Here is a 27,602-nt window from a genome sequence, read left to right as displayed (position 1 = left end):
AAGAACGATTGTTTTCAACTATGCGTATTCGAATGGGAAAAAACGATCAACCGGAACGATTTGTAGCCCTCATCTGGTGAAGAGTATATTTAAAAAGAAACGTGAGCGTGCAGCAACGTTGTCACCGAGGATGGTACACAGGTTCTTCTTTGTCTCCGTTCGACCGCACTCGACCCCTCCGCTCGTTCGCCTTGGTGCCCCACGCCGGAAACGCGTCGGTAGATTCCACGAGAAACTATGGAATACGCGGGGAAATAGGCAAGTCCGGGGACGGTGGTTTTTGCGAGGCAATCGTCGAGAGATAAATTGCTACGGGGGAGCAGGCGAAGGAGGAAGAGAAGAAAGAGGCGGAGTATGTATATGGTGTCAGGTGCGTGCCACCTAAAGCGACGTAGGCCAACTTGACCTCGACGTAACCATTACCGGAGAGTGTACGACTAATGAACGGTTGCTCGTTAATGGGACGATTCCCCCATTGTGGATCGGTGGTCGAGCGGGCCGTTGCATGGGGCTGCGGGCGGAAACCCCATGCTGCCTTTGCTTCCTCTGGGATGAGTCTGACGCACGGATAGTCCGTGGGAGCCCCTTTACGATTCACCAATCTCTGTGTTCCCTCTGTCGCTTCGTGGACACTTGGGTGTCGTTTGCTGAAAACATCCTCCGATCGTTGCCGAACGATCTCGTTGTCGCTCTCCCGTCTGGCGCTCGTCCACGAGATCGTCGAAGGGTGCTCGCTTCGAGCGGTGTACGTATCTATCTGGTGGCCATCGCGGTAGATCGAGATAGTTGGGTTGGCCGATCGTCGAAAACGTAAGCGTCATTATCGTTCTCTCTGCCCTTTGTTTCACCCCGGGTGCCCCGGTTCAATTTTGCCGCGCATATTTGCACAAAGTTGCTTTATCGACCGCGGGCTTTGAGAAGTTCCTGCTGCCGCCGCTATTCGAAATGAATTTTTATTGAAAAACGAGAATACGAACGGGCATTTGCATCGCTGTTTCATCGCCGGCTGTATTAAAATTCAGCGAGTCGAACTGGCGAGTCCCTTTGTCAATGGCAGGGGCAGGAGGTGGGCTATCGCGTAGAAAATTCATCCGGAGAAATATTCCGTATTCGATCGATTCCGTATTCGATGTAAAAATGCGATGCTCGAATAGACGATTGCTCCGTTTAAGGAGATCATTGCGAAGATTATCCGGACGATCTCGATTCCAACACGGAACCTCCGGCCCCTTTGTAATTCTCTCGGGCGACATAGCTGTCCATCGTCGATCTCCTGGGAAAGCGTGAAGAAGAAGGCACACAGGGACGGCGGAGGGTTGAAAATATCCGGCGTCTCGCCTCTATACGACAGCGGCTCGGAGGTCGGGCTATCCTCGTTTAGAAGGAGAGCGATGTATCTATGCGGTCAACGAAATACATCCTGAATCCCAAAGGGATTCCGGGAAAATATGGAGCGCAGGGATCGCTCCATATGTCACGGGACGACGCTACCCTAATGTCAGAACGCTACCGCTCTGTTCCGTCTGATCTGCGCAAAAATGCAGGGACATGTAGGATGTTGAACGTGTACACACGGACACACGAAAGTCCGACGTGGGCAAAGAAAAAGACGGATGAGATAATCCGGAAACGATGACTGGAATTCCAGAACGAATAGCCGTAGCCGCTTCCCTTTTCCACCGAGATTCTTTCTCGCCGACTCGGACGACAACGAAAGAACGAAGAAGAGGAGAAGGACAAGAAATTCGACGGTTTCTGCGGCGGGAATAATTTGGATCGCGCGACCGTTACGGTAGACGAGGTTGATAACGGTCCGGGGTGGAAAACAGAAATACCGTCTGTTGGAGAATAATTTCGTTTCGAGCAACTCCGACGACAGAGGACGAGACGAGACCGACAAAAGCTCGAAACTTTCCAGTCGAGAACTTTCGTTTGCCTGTACTTATTGGATAAAGTAAGTACGCCTCGCTTCGTGGAGGCAAACGCGCGTAGACAACCTCCGCTCTCCCACTTGATCCTTTGTTAGATGCAATTTAACTTTAAACATTAACATTCCTGGTAATTAAAAAGCGTGGGATAGACTCGCTTTATCGACGGGATGATGAGCTCAGCCGGTAAACTTTAGGAGAAGTTCATGGAGAGATTCGGTTTACGTTTATAGCGGCCTTTGCTATATACCTATGTAGTTAAACATATAGGGTGTCTTGTAGCTGCCATAACATAGGAAGAGGAACGGCGGATGAGTCTGTAGAAGGAAATTCTGTTTCTCGGCGCTCGATAACGTACCAAATCGCCGGAAACGCGTTGCAGGCTTTTCGTCGTAAAATTGCCTACAAATTTTCGTTGCCACCAATCTCGATTCGATCGATCTTTCAGATTTACGCGTGTTTCGACGTATTTCGTCGCGTAGAATAATTCTCCTCTTTCCTCTCGCATCGATTTTCTAAATCAAAGTGTTCCATCTTGTTTGACAGAGGCCGAAACATATTAAAAGGAATATCATACTCGAATATCAGAAACGCGGATAGCGTCTATCCAACTTTTTCCCGAGCCGGTGTAATCGTTTCCGCGGTATTCTTCGGATTCTCTCTGTTTCCGCCAACTGTGTCCATCCTACTTGGAACGGAGACACACACTGCTGGCAGATAATCTGTCGTGTCGCGATAAATATCCCTGAATGAATGGCCAGCTTCTGAAACATCAGGAATTTCGGTAATAAAGCAACGGAATAGGAAGCACGGAGGAGACAGTTGCAGCGGTGCGAACAAATCTGGAAAAACCAACGAGAAAGGAATTGTAGCAGTAAAAAAAGCTGCTTGAGAACGGTGGAAAAAGGAACGGCAGCGTCGAAAGAGAAAGCTGGAGAACGATAAAGGAAATAAAGCTGCGGAGATAAAACAAACACCAGCGAAGCAGAAAAAAGGAATTGCAGCTGTAAAAAAGCAGTGCGGATCTAAAAAAGAATTCCAGCTATAAAAGGAATAGCGAAAGGACGGTAAAAACTCGGATTCCAGAAATCAAACAAACAACGCAAGAACGAAATTCGAGCAATAAAAACAGCGGCGGAGAGGCAGGAAAAATGGAATAAAGAGAAGCAATAAAAAAAGATCACGACGCTATGATACTACCCGAAAAAGTATCGATAAAAGAGAATTGTATTGGGAATGTTAAATAAAACAGCGGCGATGGGTAAAAAGAAGAACAAGAAAGCGAGAAAATATTGAAACGAAGAACCGAGATTAACTCGACGGATGTTGCGCGTTTGGCAGATTTCTACGATCTTGCTGTATCTCGAAGATTACTGTATCGTCTAAATCAGCAACGCGTATAGATTTCGATGAGAAAAAAATCGACGGACGAACGATGACGGCGGCGGTGTAGATCGGAGAATGGAAAGGAACGAGTTTCGCCGAGTTATCGTCGCTGCCGTTGTTCGCGTACGTCATTCGATGTTCTAAGAGGATTAAAATTCGATCTCGTTGGCGTCGTTATCGTTAGCCCCCTGGTATTATTAACGTTTAGCCGTTAAAAAACATCCGACCGGCGATAAACGGTTATAACGAGGCGGTGCGAACTGCTCGGGGTGGTCCAGGGAGCTCGGTATTCGAGGAAGTTATCCGATCGTTCCAAATATAGTACAAAAGATCCGCGAGGTTGAATGCCGCGAGGAAAAAAGAAGGAAAAGAAGAAAGATAACTGGAGCGAGAGGAAACGAAAGCCATATGGCCCTCTCTCGACGCGGAGCGTGCCTATGTGGTGTCTAGGAAAGAAACGCGGTGGCTGTTCCGCGGAAGGAGGGAAGTTTGGGCAACCCTCCGTGAAATATGGAGCTGCTAGGCCTCGGCAAGGAAAGTTACGAGGCACGCGAGACTCTCTCCAGCGAGAGCGTTATTGCCGCAAAAGACACGAGTATATCACCCACGCTATTCCTACCTTCTTCCTCCTCTCTTTTCCGATGGAAAACGCGTTCCCGGCATTTAACGCGACCCCGAAGCGCGAACGACGAACAGCTTATCGTCGTCCAGATTAGAGACGTATAAATTACGACCGCTGTTACGAACGCCCGATTCCACGTTGCACCGACGTCGCTTTCTCTTCCTAGTTTTCCCTCTTTTCCCTCGTTTTCCTCCTTTTCGAAATAGGGGGCGAAATCCTCCTAGCCACGAACGAATCACGAACCAGACCACTAATGGTCGAACTATTTTGACGCACGCGATCACTCTGCGACGCGTTTGTCACCGCGACAGGATAAGAGAAACGTGGATTACCATTAGCATATCACCTGCACCGGTGTAGTAGGTACTCTTCTTCGTTGCTTTTGCTTTTTCTTTCGTTTCTTTTCGTTTCGTTTCGTCTCGTTTCGTTTCGTTTCTTTGGGAGGAGAGGGCCAGCGGTACACCGGCGAAAATTTGCTAACAGCATGTTCGTCGTACCGAACAAGTTTGTTCGCTTCCTTCCGAGATGAAAAAAGGGAGGGGGGCGGGGAGCAGGTCCACGAAACTTCTTAGGATCGCGTGACTGATCACTGATGGACTTGACAAGGGTAGAGGACGCCATTAGCTTTATCATCGACTCCGCAACTAGCTCGGAATTTCGCCTCTCCTTCCATTACGCGTTTTACCGTTACGCCGAATTCCGATAGTTTGACAAATTCGTCGCTTCTCTTTCTTCCTTCCTTCGTTCGATAGCTAATCTAGAATCGAGAGCAGACAGAGCGAGAAAAACGAAGAAATCGCGGAAGGGAACAGGCGATTGTCGAGGATTCTTTTCGTACGAGTCGTTAAGCGTCTACTTCCTGTGCGTGAACCCAACTGTTTCACAGCTAAACGCGTTCGTGGCAAGTGCCGCGTGCACTGGCAATTTTCACTATCTCCGATAATCGCTGGACAGAGGGAGAAGGAACGAGAAACGGGAAGTTTAATTTTCATGTAGTCGGTTGATCGAGGAAAAAAAGGTGTTGCGCAACTGGTTCAAGTTCTTAAAAGGTATATATTTGCAAATACGACGTACGAGTCGATAGCTGGCAACGCTAACTAAAGGAAAACGAAACAAAAGAAGTCTCCAGTCGATTACGCTGACTGCGCCTCGCGAGATTTGCTCAGCTCAAAGTTATAATTATCGTACGGCTCGATATAACGCTCCATCGGCTCTAATGGCTCGTACGTTCTTAATTAAGCTCGAAGGCAAATCGAACCTTCGTTTGGACTTGAGACTCGGTCGCTGCAGCTCGGTTCGCGCAGTTCGCGCAGTTCGCGCGACTTACTTTCACCTGGTGGAAACGACCGCGTGTACTCGCTTGCGAAATCACCGCGGGGTTCTCCGCATCGATAGCGAGCCTCTATTTCCACTCGCGAGAAGAAACGTATATAGCGCACGCGGACGGCTAATACGGAATTATTGCACGAGTTAAAACGCGCACGGTCGTGTATCGTGGGAAATTTCGTGTTTCCGTTGATTAGTTGGCAACCTATGAACGTTTTAACTGTCGCGATTGACCAGCCACGTAAAGCTATTTTTCGTCGTTGCGGTGCACGCGTGTTCCGATCAACTGTCGTTTTCACGAACGACACGCATCCCAAGACAGAGACGCGTACGCTCGTAAGGATCTACGAAAGTATACGAAAGAACGCTTCCAGGACACGTTTTACGAGTGCGAAAGCAAGTGCGTTACGCGAAACGTTTTGAGATTTCGTTAGCTTATTTCGTTAGTTAGAAAATTTTATATATCAGACTCGACTATCGTAGTCGATGATATATTCGTATCGACGAAATTTGAAGCAAATTTAACGATATACGGGAAAGTTAGAAGAGACGCGTTCGTTCGCATTAGCGCGAGTTGCCGAAGGCCGGCAAACCGGTGCATTTTCGCGAGTGAAACAAAAATATAGAGGGCATTTGGACGAAGCCGCACGATCACAGCCACCGTCGACATTATCGTTTTTAATTACGGCCACCACTGGGAAAAAGGGAAGCCCCGAGGAGCGGCACGAATTACAGCTAGCGCCGAGACGTCAAAAAAATTCTATTATTCTCGATTCGCCGTCCTACTCGTTCCTTCTTAGGAAACGAGGCGAACTTGGCAGAAATAAGAGAAATACGAAGAACGGGGAACGTTCTATATTCAAAGGGTTGTTTTTTTGAAATTCGTGCCACCGTCGACCAACCGCGGTAAAATCCGACAACAAGGTCTCGACGAAATCCTTGGAAAATAAATCTAACCACCGCGTTCTCTTTCTGTCTCTCCTTATCCGAGCGACCTTCTTATTCTCTTCTTTTTTTCTGCCCCTCTTTCTCGTATTTGGCCGAGATCTTCTTAAATTCATCGGAAACAGAATTTGTCTCGCAGACGTCTTTTGCGGTTTGCCATTCGCGACATCGAACAGCGACGAAAGAAAAAGTTAGGACAGAAAAATACCGGGTTGCGTTGGCAGCGACGTGGCGCCCGGAGAGTTTCGGAAAAATAAAAGTAAGCGTCGTCCAGAGTGGCGATCGCCCAAGGTATAATAATTTCGGAGAACTTTCTCTCCTCCCTCATCTTTCGCTCTATATATTTTTCTTCTCGCTCGTCCCCGAGCTATACGTCTTTCCTTTGTTACGTTTACGAGTCTCCTCGGATCCGAAGTAAAATCTCCACCCTGTGCCACGCTTCCATCCTCCCCTGTTCTTTGCTCCACCCCTTTCCCCCGCCCCTTCCTTGCTTACCGTTCGTCGTCTCTGCAGAGTGCAGCCGTGAAATAAATCCGTATATTCCGGAGGGTCTTAAATTCAACCGGAAATAGAATTTGTCCCGAAGCGGTCGCGGAAGCCAATGGCGCGAGGAGAGGCCCGCGAAGAAACTCGAGGAAACTCGAAGAAATCGAGAGGCAGAGAAAAAGCAGAGCCCATCGGGGGAACCCGTAAGGTCGCGCGAACCGTTTCCAAGGAGGAAAGAGTAGGAGAAATAGGAAGCTCGCGCGCGTTCACTTTCTTTCCGAAGCGTCATCGCTGAGAGAAAGAAATACCGGGGGGGGCTGAAACGAGTCTGACAGGATTCACGATCGGTGATCGAAAAGGTTGAAATATTCGCGTTGTATTTTACGAGCAAACGTAAACGGGTAAACGAAATGACGTCGCGTAGCGATGATGAAGCGCCATAGAAGGTACGAAAGAGTCGGGATTTCAGGTCGAAAGTCTCAAATATCGATGGTTACACGTCTCTCGTTCGTCCGTTTCACCCTGGTAAAAGTTCAAAGGACGTTTTATAATACTCTGGCCGAGAACGTCGAGAAGAAGTGCTCGTTAGAAGCAGCGGCGAACGTCGTGTAGCCTACGGTTGCACCTGTTCGAGTACTATTAGAGACGGCTTAAAATTTTCACGAACCTCTCGAGAGGCAGGCTTCTCTCGGCTGCCGAAATCTGCAATTTGGCGGGATCCATCGTAAGCAGGTACTTGGAAAGAAAGTGTACGTTGCAAGAGAATAGAAAAAGAAGGAGGCCTTTGCACGCTGAAGAAGGTGGCCAACCACCTCCGGAGTAGGCGAGACCCCGCTCCGCAGACGAGATCCTCCTCGTCGCGTTTACATCTGCTCCGAAGGAAGGAAAAGCAACGGAGAGAAAAAAACAGGGGAAAAAATGGGAAATCGTGGCTTATCAAAGGAAGGCTAGATACTCACCCCCCGTGAAAACTGCCGCCCTTCTCACAGGCTTCGCGCTCCTTCTCGAGCGCGGTCTTCTCATCGTCTCTCTCTTTCTCTCTCTCTCTCTCGAGACGCCGAGCTGTTTTCGGCAATTGCTACTGGGTCTTGTCAAAAAGTTGAAAGAGAGAGGCTGTTGAAAAGAGGCACTACGGGTTTCTAGCCCGGCCGTGGCTGGCAAGGACGACGAGAAGAGAGTATATAGAGGGCGAGAGAAGAGAGAGCGAACGAACGAGAGGCGGAGGAGGAGGAGGAGGAGGAGGACATCTTAAATTTTTTACGAGGCCACTCGTGAGCAATGGCAATGGAAGAAGGCGGCAAGCACCACCGCGTAGACCTAGGAGGCGCTGTGCACAGCTACCAGCAGCGTTTCACCGAAGTCTGCAATTTCGCGGATGCATCTTGGCCGGTCTGGCTAGAGCAAGAGAACGCGAGGGAAGGAGGAGAAGGTCTTTGCCCGCTTTAGAAGAACTCCTAAAGCGCGCCTTCTACCTCCCCTTCTCCCTCGGCCCACCTTCCCACTCTCTACTATATTTTAGTACTCTAGAATTTCGTGCTTCCTCCAGCCCTCTGCCCAACCCTCGCCACCTCTTCGTTTTCGAACCCCCGACTCTTCTATACGAACCTCTCTATCTCCTCTTTCCTCCATTCCCTTCTCTTCTTTGCTCTTCTTTATTCTTCTTTATTCTTCTTTCCTCCCGTCTTTTGCATCCCTTCTATTCGCTTCTCTTTCCTCCTCTCTTTTTCCCTTGTTCGTCCCTTTCCGTCGAAGAATAGCAGCGAGACGCCGTGCCGGCCAGACCTTGCGGCCTACCAGAGCGAACGAGATCAACTCGCAGCGAAACCTTGGTCGAACGAAGACGCTCGATCTCTGTCGGTCGCGCGTTCTGTCTCGCGGTTCTACGTGTGCCCGAGAGAGGCGAGAGAGACGGATAAACGCATGGTATTGATCCTGAAACCCCTTGCTCCTCGTCCCATCCTAGCTAGCACCCCTTCCGCTACATCGACGAACCCCAAAGTTGCGTTCACATACACACACACACACACACACACACGCGCGCGCGCGCTCTTACTCGCTCGCTCGCTCGCCACTCTTCCTACCCTTTTCTTCCTGCTTTCGGCATTTCCTCCCTTTAGACTCGGCTAGATGACGGGTGCAACGAGTTACGCGAATTTCACCGAGCTTGGATGCGTGTTCAAGGTTGACCTTGAACTTGAAGTTACTCACCAACCATGTATGCACCGCGCTTTTGTCGCGCGGACGTTTCTCCTCTCCCACTTGCCCCTTTTTCCACGCGCATTTTCCCTCTGCCACGCGCATTTCCATCTCGCGTAGAACAGCTTTTATCCCGGTAGTCGTCCCGTTTCGGTGACGATGGATACGCGTCGTTATCACGCGGACGAGATCGTCACGAGGAAACAACAGCGCGACCGACGATAGACGGAGGTCTTAAAACCTCCAAAATTTCACAGTGTCGGAACGCTCGAGACTTTCCCGCTTTCTTTCTCTCGTGCGAATTTTTCGCCTCGTTCCGTCGCGCAAAATTTCCTGCTCGTACGAAACAGCTTTTATCCCGGTAGTTATTCGATTCGAAGAACGATCGACACGCTCGAGCGTAGTAAGAGATCGTTACGAGGAAACGAAATAATAGTCGGCGATGCTAGAAGATAGAGGTCTTGGCCAAAGCTTCGCGAACTTGGAACACGCGGTCGTCCGTATGCCGCGTATCGCGTCATTTGGCACGCTCCGAGAAATATCGGAGAAACAATGATCCCTGCAGAGTCATCGGACTTAACGGTACAGGTGCCAAACGGCCGTCGATCGTGGTCGTTAACGGACGAATCGGGGCTCGGGCCAATATTCGGTAGTCGATTTTCACGAGTCGTCGAAAACGTTCGATCGTACGGTGGGACGGGGGACGAACGATCGGTCACGTTTGCCACAAAAGAAGCTCGTTTCCACTCGATGAATCTCTGTATACGAGGGGGTACGAGTTTATTCGACTTTATTCGGTGTCGAGCGAGGGTGGAAGACTACTTGCAGCAGCCGGATGAAAGTAAACCACTCGGTAAAGCCGCGCAAGAGCGTCTCCAAAGTTTCCCGTTTGGCTCGGGGTTTAACTCGATCGAAGCCGCCTGTCGTTTTTAACCTTCGGAACGAAACTTTCCTACGACGATCGTTCGCCACCAAAGAAATTTATCGTCGGTCCGCCTCCTTTTATGTTTCGTATAGACGAAATCCTGTTTCGTGGTGTGAGCACCAAGTCACATTTTCCATATCTCATGTGGGAGAAATTTTCAAAGTGCCGCGGTAAGCAAATCGCTGGTTTTCGAACGCCTGACTTCTACGTGCTTTGGCGCAGAACGTTCTTACCCGTTGTAGTATCGTCGAACGCTACTTGCAGCTTTGCGCTCTTCTCTAGCGTCTAAGTAAAAGATGGTGTAACAGCGCGACGTCCGTTCGAAAACAGGTTCCGTAAATTTGTAAAGTTTTAGCGAACCGGTGCGCCATTTAAAACCACCGAAGTAAGAAACAAAGAGACAAAAAGAGTCAGATACGAGGGATGGAAAGCGTATAAAACGGTATCCCACTAGTTAGACGGACTCGATCGTCGCGACCGCGGAGCACAGCCAAAAAACGACCGTGCCGTTGTTTCCATTTAGGGATGTCATTAGAGTCGCGCGCTTCGTATCTCGACGAAAGGAGATGGAAATAGAGTCGGCGGTCCGTGTTCGGTCGGTGGAGATATCAGAAAGAAGGTGGTAGAAGGGTAGAGACGACCGAATGGGGAAGGATATTTCGCGGATTTTAATTAATGCGGTTCATCTTTGTTTCTTTCAGACGAGCCAGCCCGTGGAGCGTGGAGCGCGCGTCTATGAGAAAATTCAGGCGTTGACGGGAAGAAGAGACGAAAACCAGGAGGAGAAAAGTACAAAAAAGAAGGAAAAGAAAAAGAAAAAAATACAGAGAGGCAGAGGAAAGAGGAAATGCGACGAATCTCGGCTCGTCGTTAAGGGAAGCTGCCTTTTATAAGTGAGAGGAAAGGGGGGCGGGGGGGAAATCGAACGGGATATTCGCGGCAGTCGTGCAAGAGCGGTACCTGACTACTTCCGGTACGATCGCGAGTGGTAAATGCGGCCAAGTCCACGTCCGTCGTGTGTTTCGTGCAACCGAGAGCCTATCAATCGCGAAAAACCCCAGATCTACAACGAGCTTTCAACGAGCGGCCTAATCGCTGTTAATGGCATAGAAGGTATTCGGTGGCGATCGTTTCTTTTTTCAAGAGAGAAGGAGGAAGAAAGTCGACTGGCGAGTACAGCGAGCGACAGTAACTCGTGGACGGACAATAACGAAGAGGAGGGTGAAGAGGAAGAAGGGGTGGTGCGCGCTTTATTCGAGAAGCGAAGCTACTTTTCGGAAGGGTAAGAAACGCCGGTGGGCTGCACGGCACATCTGGAAGGGTTGCGCGACCTGGAGCAGGAGCAAGAGGAAGAGGAGGCAGGAGGAGGAGGAGGAGGTGGAGGAGAAGGAGGAGGTGGTTGTAGCGTTGAAGCTGGAGGAGTCGGGAGGCTACGAGGGTGGTTGCACGTCGTCGTCGCGTGACGTGCGGAAAGAGCAGACGAAGCGTGGAGGAGGCATGAGGAGGAGAGAGTGACGACGCTGCCGGTGCTGCAGCCTCGCACAGATCGTGAGAGGACCGGCGGCCCCACGGTGGGGCTACGATAAGAATGGCCCCCTTCAATATGGCGGGCGTAGCAGGCCTTCTAGCCACCTGCGCCGCCGCTGCTGCTTCCGCTGCCCACCTTCTGCCGTTGCTGCTGTTGCTGATCTGCCCGCGAGGGACCCACGCGGAACAAGGTAACCCTCTGTTCTTCCCTTCTCTTCTCTTCTCTTCTCTTCTCTTCTCTTCTCTTCTCTTCTCTTCTCTTCTTTTCTCTTTTCTCCTCTTTTCTCCTCTTCTCTTCTCTTCTCTTCCTTTCTATACAGGTTGATCCAAAGACGTGTATCGTCGCAGAGTACACTCGAGGAAAGTTGGTAACGCGTGCGAAAAGTCGAGTCCCGATTTATTTTTGCGATCGAGAGAATTTTGCATCATCTTCTTGTACTGGAACTAGAGTTGCTCGAAACTTTTGTTATTTCTCGCTTTCTTTGGCAAAATTACAGGGTGTGCACGAATTCTAAGAGCAAAGTTTATCGATCGTCGAAACGCTTAAAATCTCGAATATTCCAACATCGCCTGTCCATTGATGTTTTCTAAAAGAACGGGAATGGAATCAAAGCTGTCACCGTCAAGGTTTAAACGACGAGAAAATGAACGGCACGAACTGATCGAACCGCTATCGAAATTATCGTAGTAGAGTTAAATTGCTAAAAACAGAGATTTAAAAACGATTAATAGTCATTTTGTTGTTCGATATTTTTCGATACGTCGATTGAATCACCCTGTACAAACTGTACTTTGCTCTATCTAAGGATCATAAAGCTAGATGATAGTCTAGGACGACACCTCGGGACACGATACGCGAATGCGATTGCTACTTCCTTCTGTATACTTAGCTAGATGCATCGATTAAGTTGTACGCCTGCCGCCAGACCTACCCCTCTCCCTATCGGGAACGATTGCGATAGAAAGTCTCCGACGTTACAACGCACTGGTGTTTGAAATCGTTTTATGGACGACATAATTACTAGCTTCCTCGGAGAACTCCGAGATACGTTGTCTACTTTTTTCTTCTTTTCGAAACGGCGACTAGAGGTCGACCGATAGATTCCTCGATACGACCACCGTTGATCGTTTGCTTGTAAATAAGTTAATTAACGTTGAAGCGACGGCAACTAATGGAATGTCGTTTATCCGGAAACGTTATTTCTCGACGTTGCTTCGACGCGCCTAAACGGCGTTACTTGGGCAGCTGTTGGTCGATCGGAATCTGTTCGAATCATCGGAAAGAAATTTTAGAAACGCGATTACCCTTTCGTAACGACGGAATGAGATTTTACCGTGTGTACGATACGAGAATCGACGCTTTACCACGCATCGTGCAGATTGGTCTGGTCTTTCCGTGGGTTTAGCGATTCGCGCAAATCGATATGCACCGATATGCACGCTCGGTTCCATCGAAGATGCAGGGAATCAACCTGCTGCGAGAGAACTTGCCCCGTGTTAGCCAAGACTATGTAGAACTCTCGAACGTACGCGACTTGATCGGTATTCTCGTAGGTGGCCTGGCGCAGCGATATTTACCGAGAACTCGATCGATCTATATCCTGTCGGATATTCGTTCGACTCAACTCGGCGGAGCTCGAACTCGAAGACTGCGTCCCAAATTTTCCGCTCGATCGACCAAACGGGAAAATATCCGATGGTAACGATGTTTTATAACGATAACAGCGCGTCCCTGTTTTAATCCTTTACGATCGACGATTCAAACCACGAAGACCCTTGGGATCGCTTTTAAACGATTCGAGTATGCCAAGTACGGACGTATCGTGATCTATAACCGCGGCAGAAATTTATTCGAGCGATAGGAACGAGGGCTTTTTAGGAAGGTTTCTCGGAGATGGTCGTGGTGAGCTATCCGGAACGTTTTCCATATTTATGCGGAAAGAAGCTGGCGCCGCAGGGTTTTCGATGGGTCCGTTTCTGCACCCCTTCATCCCTCTTTCGTCGGGAATAACGATAATTTCGTAATGTGGGCCAATCTTCCGAATTGCGGGATCGTTCGAGGTGCCGGTAGTTAGTGCTGCGGCATTAAAAGGGGATCATTTCGACGCGCTCTCTAGACAGGAAGGAAGGAGGCAAACGGTGGGCATATATAGACTCCTCTTCGAAATTGGCCGGCAAACTCAGCAGGGCCTGTTTACTCTACGTGAGCCGATTTCTAGATGAAGGGTCTTGGTGGCGTTTTTCGATGCGCGCTGTGTTTCTTCTCGACACCGATCGCTAAGAAGACCGCGTCTCTCTTCCCACCGATAGATTCTCGTCACGAACGTCCGTTACCGTTTTGAAAAACCCGAGCAACCGATATCGTCGAATTTTTTAACCTTTATCCGCGTTGAAAATCTATGTCGGTTTCGCGACTTTACGACTAGAAAGCGATATTTCGATATAAAGCGGCAAGAGACGGGAAGAACCTGTCGACGACAGTCCAGTCAAAGCTGGTAAACGTTAAAACGAACGACGATGTCTTCGATACTCCAGCGACCTTCGTTACATTGATATCGTAACGAGCGAAGAGAACCTGAATTTCGAATCGTAAATCTACTCTGTTATAAAAAATGGGCAATGCCAAGTTGTTCCCTCGTGGTCCTGGAACGAAATCTCGATGGATTAATAAAAATTCCCGTCTTGGACGTATCGTTGTACGATTTTTACGGGACGTCCGCGGTGGGTTTCGTGGCCGAGTACTTCCGCGGCAAGTTTTGATACCGCGATCGCCCGGGAGTTTCCTCGCTGCGATGAGAACTTTGGGCGTTTAATGGAACTTGTCAAGAATACGCATCCCCGGTGGACCGTGTCCGCGCAATGAAGACGGCTAACTTGGTTTCCTTCGACCTGCGCGAAATCCGAGCTCCTTGTTACCCTTGCCTATTGGATATCTCGACTTCGTGCTTTGCTCTCCGCTTCTCCCGTTATATCTCTGAATTTCATTCTTCGACCGGATCCCTGAAAGGTCGACTACTCGTATTACAGTATCCGCTGGTCGACTCGTAAACACCGGGTCTCTTCGACGATAAACTTTGCGGCTAAGCGAATTTGTCGAGCCAGCAGCCTTCTAACCGATCTCACCGCAGACTCTCTCCGCCAGACACGGAGCCGATTTTCGAGAGGAATCCGATGGAAACGCGAAATCAGTTTTGGTGCGCGAGATCCGAACGCAGAGTCTCTCGGAGTCTTTGGTTCCTTCTATGAAATCGGGCGAACCCTCGGAGGGTTCGAACGGTATAACACGGTGGCTGAAATTCGATTACTTTCTGGAACGACGAGCAAGCCACTCGGTGTTCCACGGTTCGTTCGCTACGTGGACACGCTTAGAGCTCTGTCACTTTGTCCTTCCACCCTCGAATCTGTCCTTTCGATTTCCCTTTAACAGTGGACCGTAACGGCGCCCGACCAAACTGACAGATCGGATCGTCTAATACGATTCCGTCCTACTCGTTTCGTTCGTATACTCTGGTTATTCAACAGCCAAATAAAGACGAAAATGCAACGTATCGTCCGCAAATTTGCCCGCGCGTAGCATGTACCTGCGTTATCGCTTTCAAAACACTAGACTCGTAACCGACACTCGACGTTTCCTTCGACGCGTTGAATCGCGAGTGGTCGGAAGCTCCGGTAGATTTTCCTCGCACGTGCCGCGACCAGGAAGAAGCAGAAGTAGAAGAAGAAGAAGAAGAAGAAGAAGAAGAAGAAGAAGAAGAAGCGCGGTAGTTTGGGAAAAAATTGGTCGAATGTGGCAAGAGTCGCGACGTGTCGCGGTCAGGGGTCCAACGGACGCCGCAGCAGCCGGTGGATGGCGAGCACGGTGACGGCGCGAACGGGAGCTGGTGCCGAAGCTGAGGCTGGAGCTGGAGCTGGAGCTGGAGCAGAAGCAGGAGCAACGGCAGGAGAAGTCTCGGGAGCAGGTCGAGCCACAAGGAGGCAGTCCTCTCTCGAACGAACCCGATTGCCTCCACGAAAAGGCAGAAAGACTCGTTCGAGCTGCGCCGAGCCTCTCCGCTGCTCCTTCCTCTTTCGGATCTCTCTTTCTCTCGATTCCCCCCGGCCCGGTCGGTCGGCCTCCTCTTCTCCTGCTTCGTCCCTGCCGGCTATATCCTCGTTTCTCTCTTATTCTTACTTGATCGGGGCCTTACGGTGAGTAAGAGACGCGGCAACGCCGCAGGAATGCCCGACCAGCCCACCGCGTGCATACCTGTACAGCCTACTACTCCGGTCCAGGTTCCAGCCGTGTACGAAGCCCGTGGCAGCATCCTATCGAGCTGACAAGGACAGACTGAAACTTGCCCCCTGCCGGTCGACCGACGAAGAGGCAGCCAGCAGGAACGCCGCAAAGAGAAAGCAAGACGGAGGAGAGCACGCTGGCTCTGCGATGCGTGTGCTGGCGCACCGTTTCTCTCCTTCTCTCCATCCTCCTTTTTCGCGTTGGAGCGGAGTTTGCGTGTGCTCCGTCTTCCTCCGTGTGTGTGTCTCTTCTCACGGGAGAACGCCGCGCCGTACGTAGCTACGTGTGCCCGTTCCTGGCTTCGTGTCCTTTTGTACGCGCCTATGGTGCGCGCGTCCATACCCGCGGATCCGGCAACAGGAGCGACGAGGAGGACTTACGGTTTTGCCGGGTGTGTGCGTGCGTGCGCGCGCCAGGCAACGATCACACGGACGAATGTAGGCTACTCTCATTGACCGAGCCTCTGAGAGAAGTATCGCTGCCGAGGACCGAGATGGAAGCCGAGACAAAAGGAAGAAGGAGACGACAGAGTCGTGCGATCCGTGTTGGACGATCGAAACGATCCTCGGCGAGAAAACCGGCGCCTTCGGTTTACGCCGATTCTCGATCGAGTCCGCTGGAATTTTCGAAGCGATAGTACCGCAATCTTGTACAGTTACGTTAATCCAGAGGGAATCGAAACGTTTTGCAGACAGACTCGTCGCTTGCTTTTTCCACGCGTCCCGCGTTTCCTACTTCCTTCCGCGATATTTCTCTCTTCCGCCTGACACACACACATACACACACACACGCACGCGCGCGCATACACACGCGCTGCGATCCACGGACTCGATTTAAATTTTCGATATCTATCTCCGTGGCAGCGCAATATTCATCGTCGCATCGCCACCGGGTCACAAAGGTGCGGTATAACGGACCAGATTAAAAATCAATATTTCCCGCTGGAAACGCTTCGCTCGGGTCCGCGCCGCTCGGACATAACCACCGCGTCCTTTGCTTTTAATGCCAATCTTATTCGGTTTCGGGGCAGCAATAGCGATCAGTTTTCGCCGCAGCTGCCGCAATCGCTCCGCCGATAAAAGCGAGTCATCATCGGTGGTCCCTTTGCGAGCTCTGCCGATCCTCTTTCCGCGACAACTCGATCCACAGGGGACAAATGGGTTCTTCAGCCGCGGAAAACGTCCGGAAAAAAAAGCCCAGCTAGACGTTGGAACAAACATCGTTCAACGAACCCCAAACGAATTCGAAATCCCGATATTCCCATGTATTGCTCAGTGTGGTTTAACTCTTTATCGTTGGATCGATCACGCGTCGGACTATCTCTCCGTTGTGCTCGGTATAGAGATCCGGTGAAAGTGCCGCTCCTTCGGCCAGTTTCTTACTTTTCCTACGTCCGCGTCACATTCGATCTTGGTTCATCGTAGTTCGACCCGAGGCTCGACGCTTTGACGAACACGCGTAACGAGGTTGAAAATAACGAGCCGTTTATCATCGAGATATCTTACGCTTTTCGAATAGTATAGAAATAATATTTCTAATCGAATTTATACTTCTTGTTTCGTCTAGCGTTTATCCAGCATTTTCTTACGTTTCGAGATACGCTGTTAAACATTCGTATTTCTCCCGTTCTCCACCTCTGCAGGTGAAGTTGCATCGTACGGGCTTTGAAACTTTCATTTCCTTCGGCTTCGAAACGCTAGGTAGAACATCTCTGATCGAGAAGAGCAACGCAGCGTCGTATTTTCCATTCTTTTTTCGCGACTCTCCTTTTCGACGACGTTGATCGGTTAACGATGGAAAAATTTCCGCGAAACGTCGTTCGTCGAACGACGACCTGGCCTGCCGCGAAGGATGCGTGGTGTGGTTGCGGCGATTTCAGGTACTCGTAGGAAGGCAGATCGCGAGAGACTGTTAGGCGGGTCTGTAACGCGGCGAAAAAGACGCGCGATGCTGGGCGTGTGCGTAACCCGGCGCAAAACGAGCATCGCGCGAGACGAAACGCGATATGCACGCACCGGGAACACGAGTGAGCATAAATTTTAATCGCCAAGAAAAATCTCGAGCAAGGAGGGACGAGGAAAGAACGAGGTTGAATAAGGAAAGGAGGAGACGGGTATAGAGATATATAGAGAGGTTAGGTATGCCGGCGAGTAAAACGCCTGGAATAGCGGGGCTCCAAGTACGACAACGACGTGCATCGAGGAGCCCGTATTACGTGTTTCTCGCTTTCGAGCGCTGCCAACAGCCGGGATTTGCACGATCTTGGTCGTGAACTTTCTTCCGTCGACGGATCAAACGCGACCGCGGTCTCTTTTTACGAAAAATCGACGTTGCCTTAACTGGCACGTACTGGCACGTACGTACGTACGTACGTTTGCGCCAAGTTGGTTTCTTTGCGGAAAGAAAGGAGAGGCAACGCCGTGTATTTAGATATTATTCGCCTGGATAGTAGTTTCCACTTTGGGTAGGAGAAATTCGCGTAGAATCGAATGCATGTGTGCACGAGTGCGTGTATGTGTATGTAAACCCGAGAAGGAGAATATTTCAGCAGACGGACATCTCGATTCGGTGAGAAATAATACGGAAAAACGGAGAGAAATGGTCCCCCGAATGCAGCGTATATCCAAGCAGATATCGGTGCAACATTTTATACGTATTCTTTGTTGGTTCGCACCCCGTTTTCCGTCTCCGTTGCTCCCCTTTATCCAGTTTTGTCTCTCGGCCGCTTTTCTTCGATTTCTCTCCCCCGTAAAGTCTCTCGAGGCGTCGCGACGAGGGCGTGAGCGTCGGCTGGTTACATTTCCTAGCAGACCATTATTTCTCTCCTACACCCACGCCGTGCCCCGGCCTCACGGACGCATACACGCGCGAGAATCCACCGTAGAGGCACGCACACAGGTACACCGCATTTTCTCCCTTTTTACCCCTGCTACTACATTACCTTTTCCCGTGCAGAGAGTTAGGAGGGTGTCTCGCTGCATATTAATGAAAAAATTTGTGACTTCCCTCCGTCATCCAGCAGCCGCATCCGCGAAAAGAAGGCGGAGGAAGAGGGCGGGAGGGGGGGGGGGACTTCTTTCTCTACCTGTGTACCAGACTGCGCCTATCCTCTTCACTCCTTCTCCCACGACTCTTGCGTTCGCAATAAACGAACACACCGTGCCCGTGGTCGTCTGGTCGTCTCGCGTGCACGCGTATTCCAAAATAAATTTCAACCAGACGGCGGCGAGGTTTCGCTCGCGCCGCACCTACTTCGCTCCATCGAATCCCGATACCGCTCGTCTGACTAGATCGTATCGATTCTGTCCTCTGTTCGCAGAATTATCCTTTCTCGATTACGCTTTCCTCGATGACGTCTCGCTTCTTCGGCTCTAACGTTTCGGTTATCGTTGCAACGAATGGACAGTTCCGACGAATCGAAAAGGTCGGCTTTGCTCGCGCGAAAAGCTCTCGAACTCGCGATGGTTTCTCTTAAAAGGAAAAATACGTTCTAATCGTATTTGGATTCGGGGACGGTCGCGCAGTCGAAGCGTCGCAAAGTACTCGCGGATCCTAGACGGACGACACGTGTTTTCGAATAAGAACGGAAATACCTTGTATCTTTATCGTGTAGGGTCAAAGGCCGCGAAAAGTCGAAGGACACACAGGTGCCGGCGAAAAGGAGGAGGCAAGTAGATAAGAAAATACTGGTGGAGAACAGACACTGCGTTTCCCGGTATACGTCAGAGCCAATAGAATTTTACGAGGCAAGATAACCCAGGGCTGTTTTTCGTCCCATTGTACCCAAAGGCTACCATTAATAATACAGGTAGTTCGAGGCCAGTGATAATATGGCAGACTGCTGTAGCGAAGGAATATGGGCAAAAGAGGGAGCGAGAGGGAAATGGTCGGGGAGAGAGATACGGACGAAGAGAGGGATGGAAAAGTGGTAAAAGGAAGGGCCCTAAATTTTCCCTTTTCCAAGATAAAACGTTCCTTTCTTTCGTTTCTCGCCACCGCGTCTCTGTCTTCTCGTTTCGTGGTCGGGATAGGTCTATTAGCTCTGCTGGTGGCTTTTACGACTAACCAACTACCGTTACTTTTGCTTTTCGTTCGAGTTTGCATCGGGTCGCTGCGGGGAAACGGAATTCCTTGCGACTTCCTTATTTTCCGCTGCTTGGAAGGCAAAGGAAACGCTCTCTCGGTCCGATTAACACGTTCATTGCGTATTTTTAGCTTCGTACGTATCAGGACGCTTGCGGAAAAGCAAAGTAAATCCGACGATTAATTGGAAAATCGTGAATCCGTTGAAAACAGTTTTCGTAATTTACGTACCTTTTATGTACCCACGAACATAACGATCTGTACGAATTACCGCTTTGTAACAGAATGGCAGTAGCGAATTTGTCTGCCTTGGCGCGAAAGGACTTGTAACGTTTCAAATAAATCTCTGTACGTAAACTTGGACCGAGAAACCGCGCGTATCAACGACGAACCAGCGTAAAGGACGCGGCGGGGTAAAGTTTCTCGATGAGAAATCACTTTGCGAGATCCAACGATTCTCGTAACTCCGATATAATAGCGACGGAAGAAAGAAACGGAGTCGCAGAAAAATTAGCAAGTTTCCCAGGAAATAAGACGTTAAGAGAGATCGGCGAGAACGTAATAAGGCTGTACAAGGTTCGGGTTCGCTGAATAAATGGAATGCCCAGATCTGGTACACGAAGGTCTCGCGCTTTGAAACGAGTTTGATATCGTGTTCGTGTAGAGCGCAGGTGCGCTTCGATGTATTTCTAAGACGGCATAATGGATCCGCGTTTAGGAGCAAACGGCTACGTTTAAGGGTACACGTTGAACGTGGCAGAAGCGTTCGACTCCGAGCACCGAAGCGAATTTCCGCGACAAGCTCGCGCCGCGTATTTCTGCGAAACTTTTAACCTTTCCCGCTTTCGGAACGGAATAGGATTCCACGAGTACCATCGATCACACACGCATCGCCTGCTAAAAATTAATAACCACCCAAGAGAGTGGAGACTCTCCTTTAACGTGGTTTCGCGTACGTATAGCTTTTTTATCGTTGGCACGCTGACCGCGGATTACGCTACTATATTTATAGATGAGAGAACTCATGCATATATATATATACACGCGGAGAACGATAGCATCTCGCGGATTATATTTTTCAATTATGATAATACCCGAGTGAACAGAGGATGGTCTCTGATCTCTCTCTCTCTCTCTCTCTCCTCTCTCTGGTCCTTGTCGTAGCCGCGTCGTCATTCGCGAATGGTAAACTGCAAATCTTCGTAATCCCCGTGAGATCGTAACAGCGGTGGCAGATTGTGCAGCCTCGATTCATCTTGTCGGTAGGTTCTGTCCGCGGTAATTATTTTTAATTCGGTCATCGGTAGACGAGCCGTGGAAGAAGAATCGAACGAGAGAAGGTTATCGAATTAAGGCGCGATAGGAAGAGGATATATCTAGGGCGACGGGTCTCTCCCTCCGTGGGATTACGATCCGGACTTTTCTTCGGACGCACACGATGCGGCGACAGAGGTGGGGTAACGCATATGGAGGCTGAATGGTAAAACGAAATAAGTTATGCGCGCGGATGACTCAGGTTTCTCGTTATTTCGGATCGTGTCGTAAAATCTCGGGCTTAACAACACGCGCGGGACTGTACCCCGCCTCGTGCTTCGGAATTAAAAGATTCCTGACAGAAGGGCGGGAGGAAGGTCGACGGGAAAAAAACCAGGGCGAATCGGGCGAAGCCGCAAATATTTTCTTCGGTCGCTAATGAACTCTGCCGTCCCTCTCATCGCCTCGACTATGCGGTGATTAACGGACAGTCTCTGGAAGAATCGAGACTTCTCGGAATATCGTTCCGTGGGAGACGTCGCTCCAGGTGTTTTCGACCGATTACGTTCCACGCGAAACGCTGCAGGAAATCATTCGTCGGACGTTTTATCCATCGGTCGTGAGTCAGACTCGGTCGAAGCCAGACTCTGGTCGATACTTGAACGATAAAATAATCCCGAAAACGACGAGCCGTTTGCCACCGCGTTCGTTTCAGGCCGCACAAAAGTCGCGTTGTTCACGAAATGTAGCGAATCGAGAGAAACACGTGGCTCGAGTGGCAACGAAGCGAAAATAAAGAACGCTTTTGATACTCGCAGGGATTCGAACGAAAGAGAAGAGAAACGAGTAGCCGGCGAGAAGGTGGGGAGGAATAATCGTAATCTCAGGGCGGCTGTAAAAAGGCGGATAATGAGTGACCCGCTAATAAAATAATTATGATATTGGGAGGCCAGTAATAGATTCTCGGAACGCATTAACCGGTCGAGATAAATCGCGGTCGCGCAGGGTGTATAGCGTGTATACTGGAAAGAGAGAAAGCTGGTATAACGAACGCGCGCTGCCGAGGCACACACGAGTTTCTGTGCGAGTCGCTAAGTCCACGAGTGTGTAAGATCGTACAAGCGAGGATCGGTGCGGTGTGGTGCACACAGAGAGAGAGAGAGAGAGAGAGAGAGAGAAAGAGAGAGAGAATATACGCGAGACGAGGCGAGCGATCGAGCACGTTGCAACAGCGTGTACGGAGCGAGTCGCTCTACTCGCTTGGTTGGTCGTCCGCGCGATTGCGGCTGTGAGCGGGCCGCGTGCCCGCGCGCACGCTGGTAGCGGTGCAACGTGTCGATGTCTAATATTCTCGGTATGTGAAATTACCGAGCGGCATAAATTGCCGATCGGACAGGTGGCCGACAAATGGAGTGGAGAAAACGGCCACATAGACGCACGAACGTTGGCAACCGCGTGCAACGTCTGCGCGACTCGATTACCGCGAATCGGAATAGTTTTTTCTCCCCATCTGCTCATTTTATTAATTAACTCGTGCGTTCGTTCCCGCTCGGTATAATCCGTGCAACGATAGACCCGAAGCGGTAACGATCCTCGAATACCTAACAGTATCGCGGCCGCGTAGAATTACTGATCCGCATAAATTTCCAATAAAGGTCTGGTGTGCCGAGCGACGCCGGTCTATCAATTTTCCAGCGATTTCCGCCGCGATCGCTTCGACGAATCGATGGATCCGTTGGGGGGAAAAAAAGAAAAAAAAAAAGAGGAAAAAGAAAAAAAAACCAGCCCGACCAGCGACCGATGCGACGGTATAACGAGGAATTTCTAGTTGGCGGACGAGAGTTAGGAAGACAGGGGCCGAATAAAAAAACGGGGAAACGAGAGAAAGGACGAGGTAGAATAATCGGTCGCTTTTGTTTCGTGGACCCGTAGGATGATAACGGTCGATCGGACGTTTAGGACGATTAATTTGATTATTGTGGTCAGAGACTAATTTGCATGCTAATGCGCAAGAGCGAAGAGCGGAATCCGTGGAAACGTGGAAGAACAGAGAAAAGGAAAAACGCAAGCTTATTTTCGTTGGGGCAGGTAGGCTCGCTGGCAAATTGCTCGACAAGAGGATCGCAGGAAGCGTCTTTTTGCGGTCGACGAGTTAGGTTCTCGTTGAACGCGAGTCCTAGTCTCTCTTAAACGGTTCTTTGAGATGATAAATTTGATTACCGTTGTTTCATCGGGGCCGATTCTTCGGCAAAGTCTGGCACGGGTTGATTTAGATGCTAATGCGGTTGCGCGCGGCTCGCGAACCAAGACTGCGCGACGCGACGTTTCCAGGCAAAGGGTGGCGGGATAAATTAAAAACGAGGACGCTCGCAGGCGAGCGTCGTCGCCGGATAGTCGCGTTAAACGCCGGTCGGGTGAAATTTACGAGGCAGAAAGAGACGTCACGAGAGAATTTTATTTATCTCGCCGGGAGAACGTACATCACCGAGCACACGGAAACAAATAAGTATTTCGATGACTTGGCTTCGATCCAACGAATGATCGATGGCGCGTCACGGTACCGCTCTTTTCACCTTCGTCGCATTCTATATCGACCCTCTGGCTGACTGGCTGGCTGACTGGCTGACTGGCTGACTGGTTGGCTGGCTGGCCGGCTGGCCGGCTGCTGCTGTTCGTCGTACAACTGCTTTTTATCCAATTCGGTTTTCGTACACGCGCTTCTCGCTCGCCGCGCCGCTCATCGCGTTGTCTGTCGCTCCTGTGTCTTTGTCGCGAAACAAGCGCAGGACGAAAGAAGAAGATTGAAAGGGAAAGAGGCGGGGCGGGAATAAAAGCCAGGGCGAAGGTAGTCGAAGGGGCGGACGGGGGAAACAAAAGGGAGGGGGCTGCACTTGAAAAGCACAATTGAAATTCAAGATCCATATGCAAAGAGCCTCGCGAGAACCTGCGAGAGGAGGAGAAGAAGGAGAAAAGAAAAAGAGAAGAGGGCTAGATGGGCGAATTGGTAAGAGAGGGCAGACGATCGAAAGAGAGAAAATTGAGAGAGAGAGAGAGAGAGAGAGGAGAACGAAGCGAACCGGGTAATCTAACCTGTCGCGGACACGCAGTGTCCAAAGACGTTTGATCGTCGACTTGCGAGAGTCGTGGTTGGGACCCATATTGTTCGAATAATTGATTTAACACGTGTACATACATTATGCGCAAACGTAATAACGCTATGTAAATGGTAATTCCAACGATGGCTGCGTGCTGGCCCGTTCGGCCCGTCGTGGCGTGGGCCGGGCCACGTTCGGAGAGCTTCTTTCACCCTTCTCCCTCTGTTCCGGCTGTTCCCTTAGGCTCCCCATGCCGCCCAGTTGGACCCAAAGATATCGTGCACACGGTACCCGCGGGATCCCGCAGAGAACCAAGACTGGGCTTAAGTTTCCGAGCACCTCGTATTTTTTCCTCTTCTGCCAGACGACTCCGTCTATCCTTGTCCCTGGTTCGCGCCTCCTTTTCTCCGTTGCACTCGGACACGCAGCGATTCCTCCCACGGTGGGATCTCTCCTCTTGCCGAGAAATCCATTGGGAAATGCGTTTCCTCGGAACGCGGGAACGGTCGTGTGCCGAACGCGGCGCCTGACGCACGACGCGATCCACACGTCCGTCCGAGGTCGACTTATGCGGATCGATTCGAAGCAAGCTTCTCGGAGACAACTGGTATTCGAGATGCGATCGATACCGAGACGTTTGACGGCGAGCGTAATTAAAAGGATCTGGAAGGCTGTCGTTACTACCGAGGAGCCGAGCCGCGTGGCACCGTAGACGAGCCGACGATTAAGACCGGATTCTCTATCGATTCTCGGTGCTGCGTGGTTGCACGAATTTGGCAGCGGGGACCGACCAACCGATCGGCCGCGCTCCAAGCACGCCTGTTCGATGGGTCAACGACATCCTGGTGAACGGTTCGAGGTGCGATAGGATATGTCGGGGTAAAGGAGGAGGGAGGGGACGGGGGTAAAGGAGGGACTCGTTCGGGAGGAAAAAGAAGAGGAACCGGCGAAAGGAAGAGGGAAGAGAAGCAAGGGACAAGAGGGTGGCAAAGAAAGAAAGGAAGAGGACGGACGGCAGAGAAGGGAAAAGACGGAGAGAGAAAGAATGGCAAACGGTGGGGTGGCGAGAGGGGGCAGGGGAAGAGAGATCCTGACAAATTGGAAGGCCGTTAAGCCAAAGGCAGAGAGGTGTCGTTCGTTGCAAAGAGAAAAGAGCTTCGATGTTTGGCGAGGAGAGCTCGGTGAGCCGGGAAAAAGACGAGTCGCGCGACACTCGTGTCAGGACGATCCTCGTCCCGGCATTTTTAGAGCCGAAATAAAGTCGAGGAACGTATACCGTTGTATATTCGCTGACCGCGTACTCTACGGATCGTAGGTGGTCTCCTCTCACCGGCAATCTCGTCTTCTCTGCCTCCTGCCTCTCTCTCTCTCTCTCTCTCTCGCTCTCGCTCTCGCCCTAGTCTTCTCTACCTTTGCCGAGATCCACCGAAACTCGTGCATCTCGGCCGAACGACGACTGCCTCTGGCGTACTTGTACAAACACCGATAATCGAACGCACACGCGTTTCTCCTTGCCAATCTCGACGCGCCACTACCGGCAGCTCTTCTATCGCGATTCTCTTTGACCTTTCGGACACGAAACTCGCGGATTCGCGTCTATGATCGATCGAACCGCCGAACCACGTAATATTTCCCTTCTCGTACGATCGCTGTCACGATCCTTCTGGAAAGCGCCTCGCGCCGGCTAAGAGATTGAATCGTCGGAGATTTACGTGGGTTACGATCGCGGAAAGGCAGCCTCGATAGTTCGAACGGCAGGGAAACACGCAACGCGAGTATTTCGACGAGTTCGTCTTTACGGGGCAGAGATAAGATCGGAAACGGGGACGGGTTTGCTCGACTTATACGCGAAACGTAAATTTCGCCACGAGATAACATCGACCATAACCTATTTCCGGCGAGACCGATCGAACTCTGCCTCGTACGGATTCTTCCCTTCCTCCGTCGAGTGTCTACTCGCGAAACGATTATTGCCCGATTCAGGGAATCGTCGAGACCAGTGTCACCAGACAGGTAATTCAGACAGACAGACACACAGACAGAGAGAGAGAGAGAGAGAGAGGGAGAGCACAGACAGAGAGAGAGAGAGAGAGAGAGGGAGAGAGATGCACTTTGCTCTCGTGGTTCCTTGGACCTATGCGACGGTCGGAACAGACCGGGTAAATCGTGACATTTAAAAGATCAAGCTCCGGTGATCGACTTTCCGGCGTGTCGGTGCTAGTGAATGGCCAGCCACAGGACAGAGACGATCTCATATCGTGGAGGATCGAGTCTGGCTGATCTTGGAGGTTGTTCGGAGAAAGAGGCAACGCGCAGGTGTGCGTGCGCGCAGGAGGCGAAATCGTAATCTTAATCGCCTTGGAGTAGCCGCTCGTCTCGGATCGGGCAACAGGTTCCCCCGCGCGATTCAATCGTACCTCCGGTTATATACGTGCGAGAGCCGACCTCTTACAAGCATATGGTAAGAACAGGCTCGTTACGTCACTCATCCATCTCCTTCGTCGACCTCGGCTATTGATTTATCGTTCAACCGGGCATTCTCATTTCTTTCACCGAGTCGAGGTGGATGCGTGTGCGTGAGCGATCGTCTCCGATTAGAGGAACGCATTGTGCTCCGACGGAATCGAGACGACCGCGACTGCATCGACGTAGCTCGGGAGAAAGCCTCTTCTTGCGTAACGATAATTGGAAATCGAGCCCGTTTTTACGATAACAACCCCACACCGAGAACGGACATCGATCTTTCCACGTCGAACTCGCTCTCCATCCTCCTATGGGGAATTTCGTGGCAATTTTTATCCATATCCTATCTCGGCAATCGACCGCAACCCCACCGAATCCTTCTCGAGTAGAAGATTCCGCAACGTCGCTGTCTGACTTTGGTCGCTAGACGAACCCAGAAAAAGCCAGCTATCCGAGACTTCAATTTTTTCCCCGCCGCGTATCGATGCCCGACCACGCCATCTGCCATTCGAATAATATGAAAAATCGGGGATCGCGCGGCCGCTCTTTCCTTCCTCGGATAGAAAGGAAACAGAGAGCGAGGAAGATAGACGGACGAATAAATGGAAAGAACGCGGGAGATGGACGGATATACGGCGAGCCCGTGGGAGAAAGGAACATGGAACTCCGGAGAGAAGAAAGACGCGCGATCGGTGAAGCGAGTTAGGGCCGGCAGGCAACGCTATGCATACCGTCACACCCAGCGACACGCTCCAAATTTGAAATTTAAATTCGGTACGTCTCACGGGACCGCGTCGTACACCGGTTACTCACACAAGCGCGCTCGCGACGTACTCGCGAGAGTGCGTGCTATGGAGGAAAAGGGATCGAAGAAGGAGGGTAAAGGAACACGAAGAAAAGAAACGTTCGACGACGGATACACGGCCGTTTTCACGACGGCCCGACGATCCGTTCGCTCGCTTCCTCTTCTCCGTAAACACCCTCGGGAATAGTAATTCGAAGTTGACCCTGCTGCGACTTGTCCTCTCCTCGCCCAGACCGGTAATCTTCTTGTTCCTTGAGCCGGTGTCAGCCGGTGAACCGCGCGAGA

At 50.7% G+C, this 27,602-nt stretch overlaps 1 protein-coding gene across 14 annotated transcripts in view; it reads left to right on the top strand.

The window, feature by feature from the left end:
* The window catches only part of Eph (Eph receptor tyrosine kinase), a 94,693-nt gene that overhangs the window by 19,655 nt on the left and 47,436 nt on the right, over positions 1–27,602 (top strand). For all 14 annotated transcript variants that reach the window (XM_033330723.2, XM_033330728.2, XM_033330727.2 and 11 more), the window contains exon 2: positions 10,516–11,532. In XM_033330723.2, the coding sequence (XP_033186614.1) occupies positions 11,403–11,532 (130 nt within the window). In that variant the 5' untranslated portion in view covers positions 10,516–11,402. The remainder of the gene's footprint in view (positions 1–10,515; positions 11,533–27,602) is intronic.

The sequence above is a fragment of the Bombus vancouverensis genome, chromosome 12 (genome assembly GCF_051014615.1).
Source record: "Bombus vancouverensis nearcticus chromosome 12, iyBomVanc1_principal, whole genome shotgun sequence".
NCBI classification, from domain to species: Eukaryota; Metazoa; Arthropoda; class Insecta; order Hymenoptera; family Apidae; genus Bombus; species Bombus vancouverensis.
The sequence above is the reverse complement of the archived record's forward strand: the minus strand, read 5'-3'. Positions and strand labels throughout refer to the sequence as shown.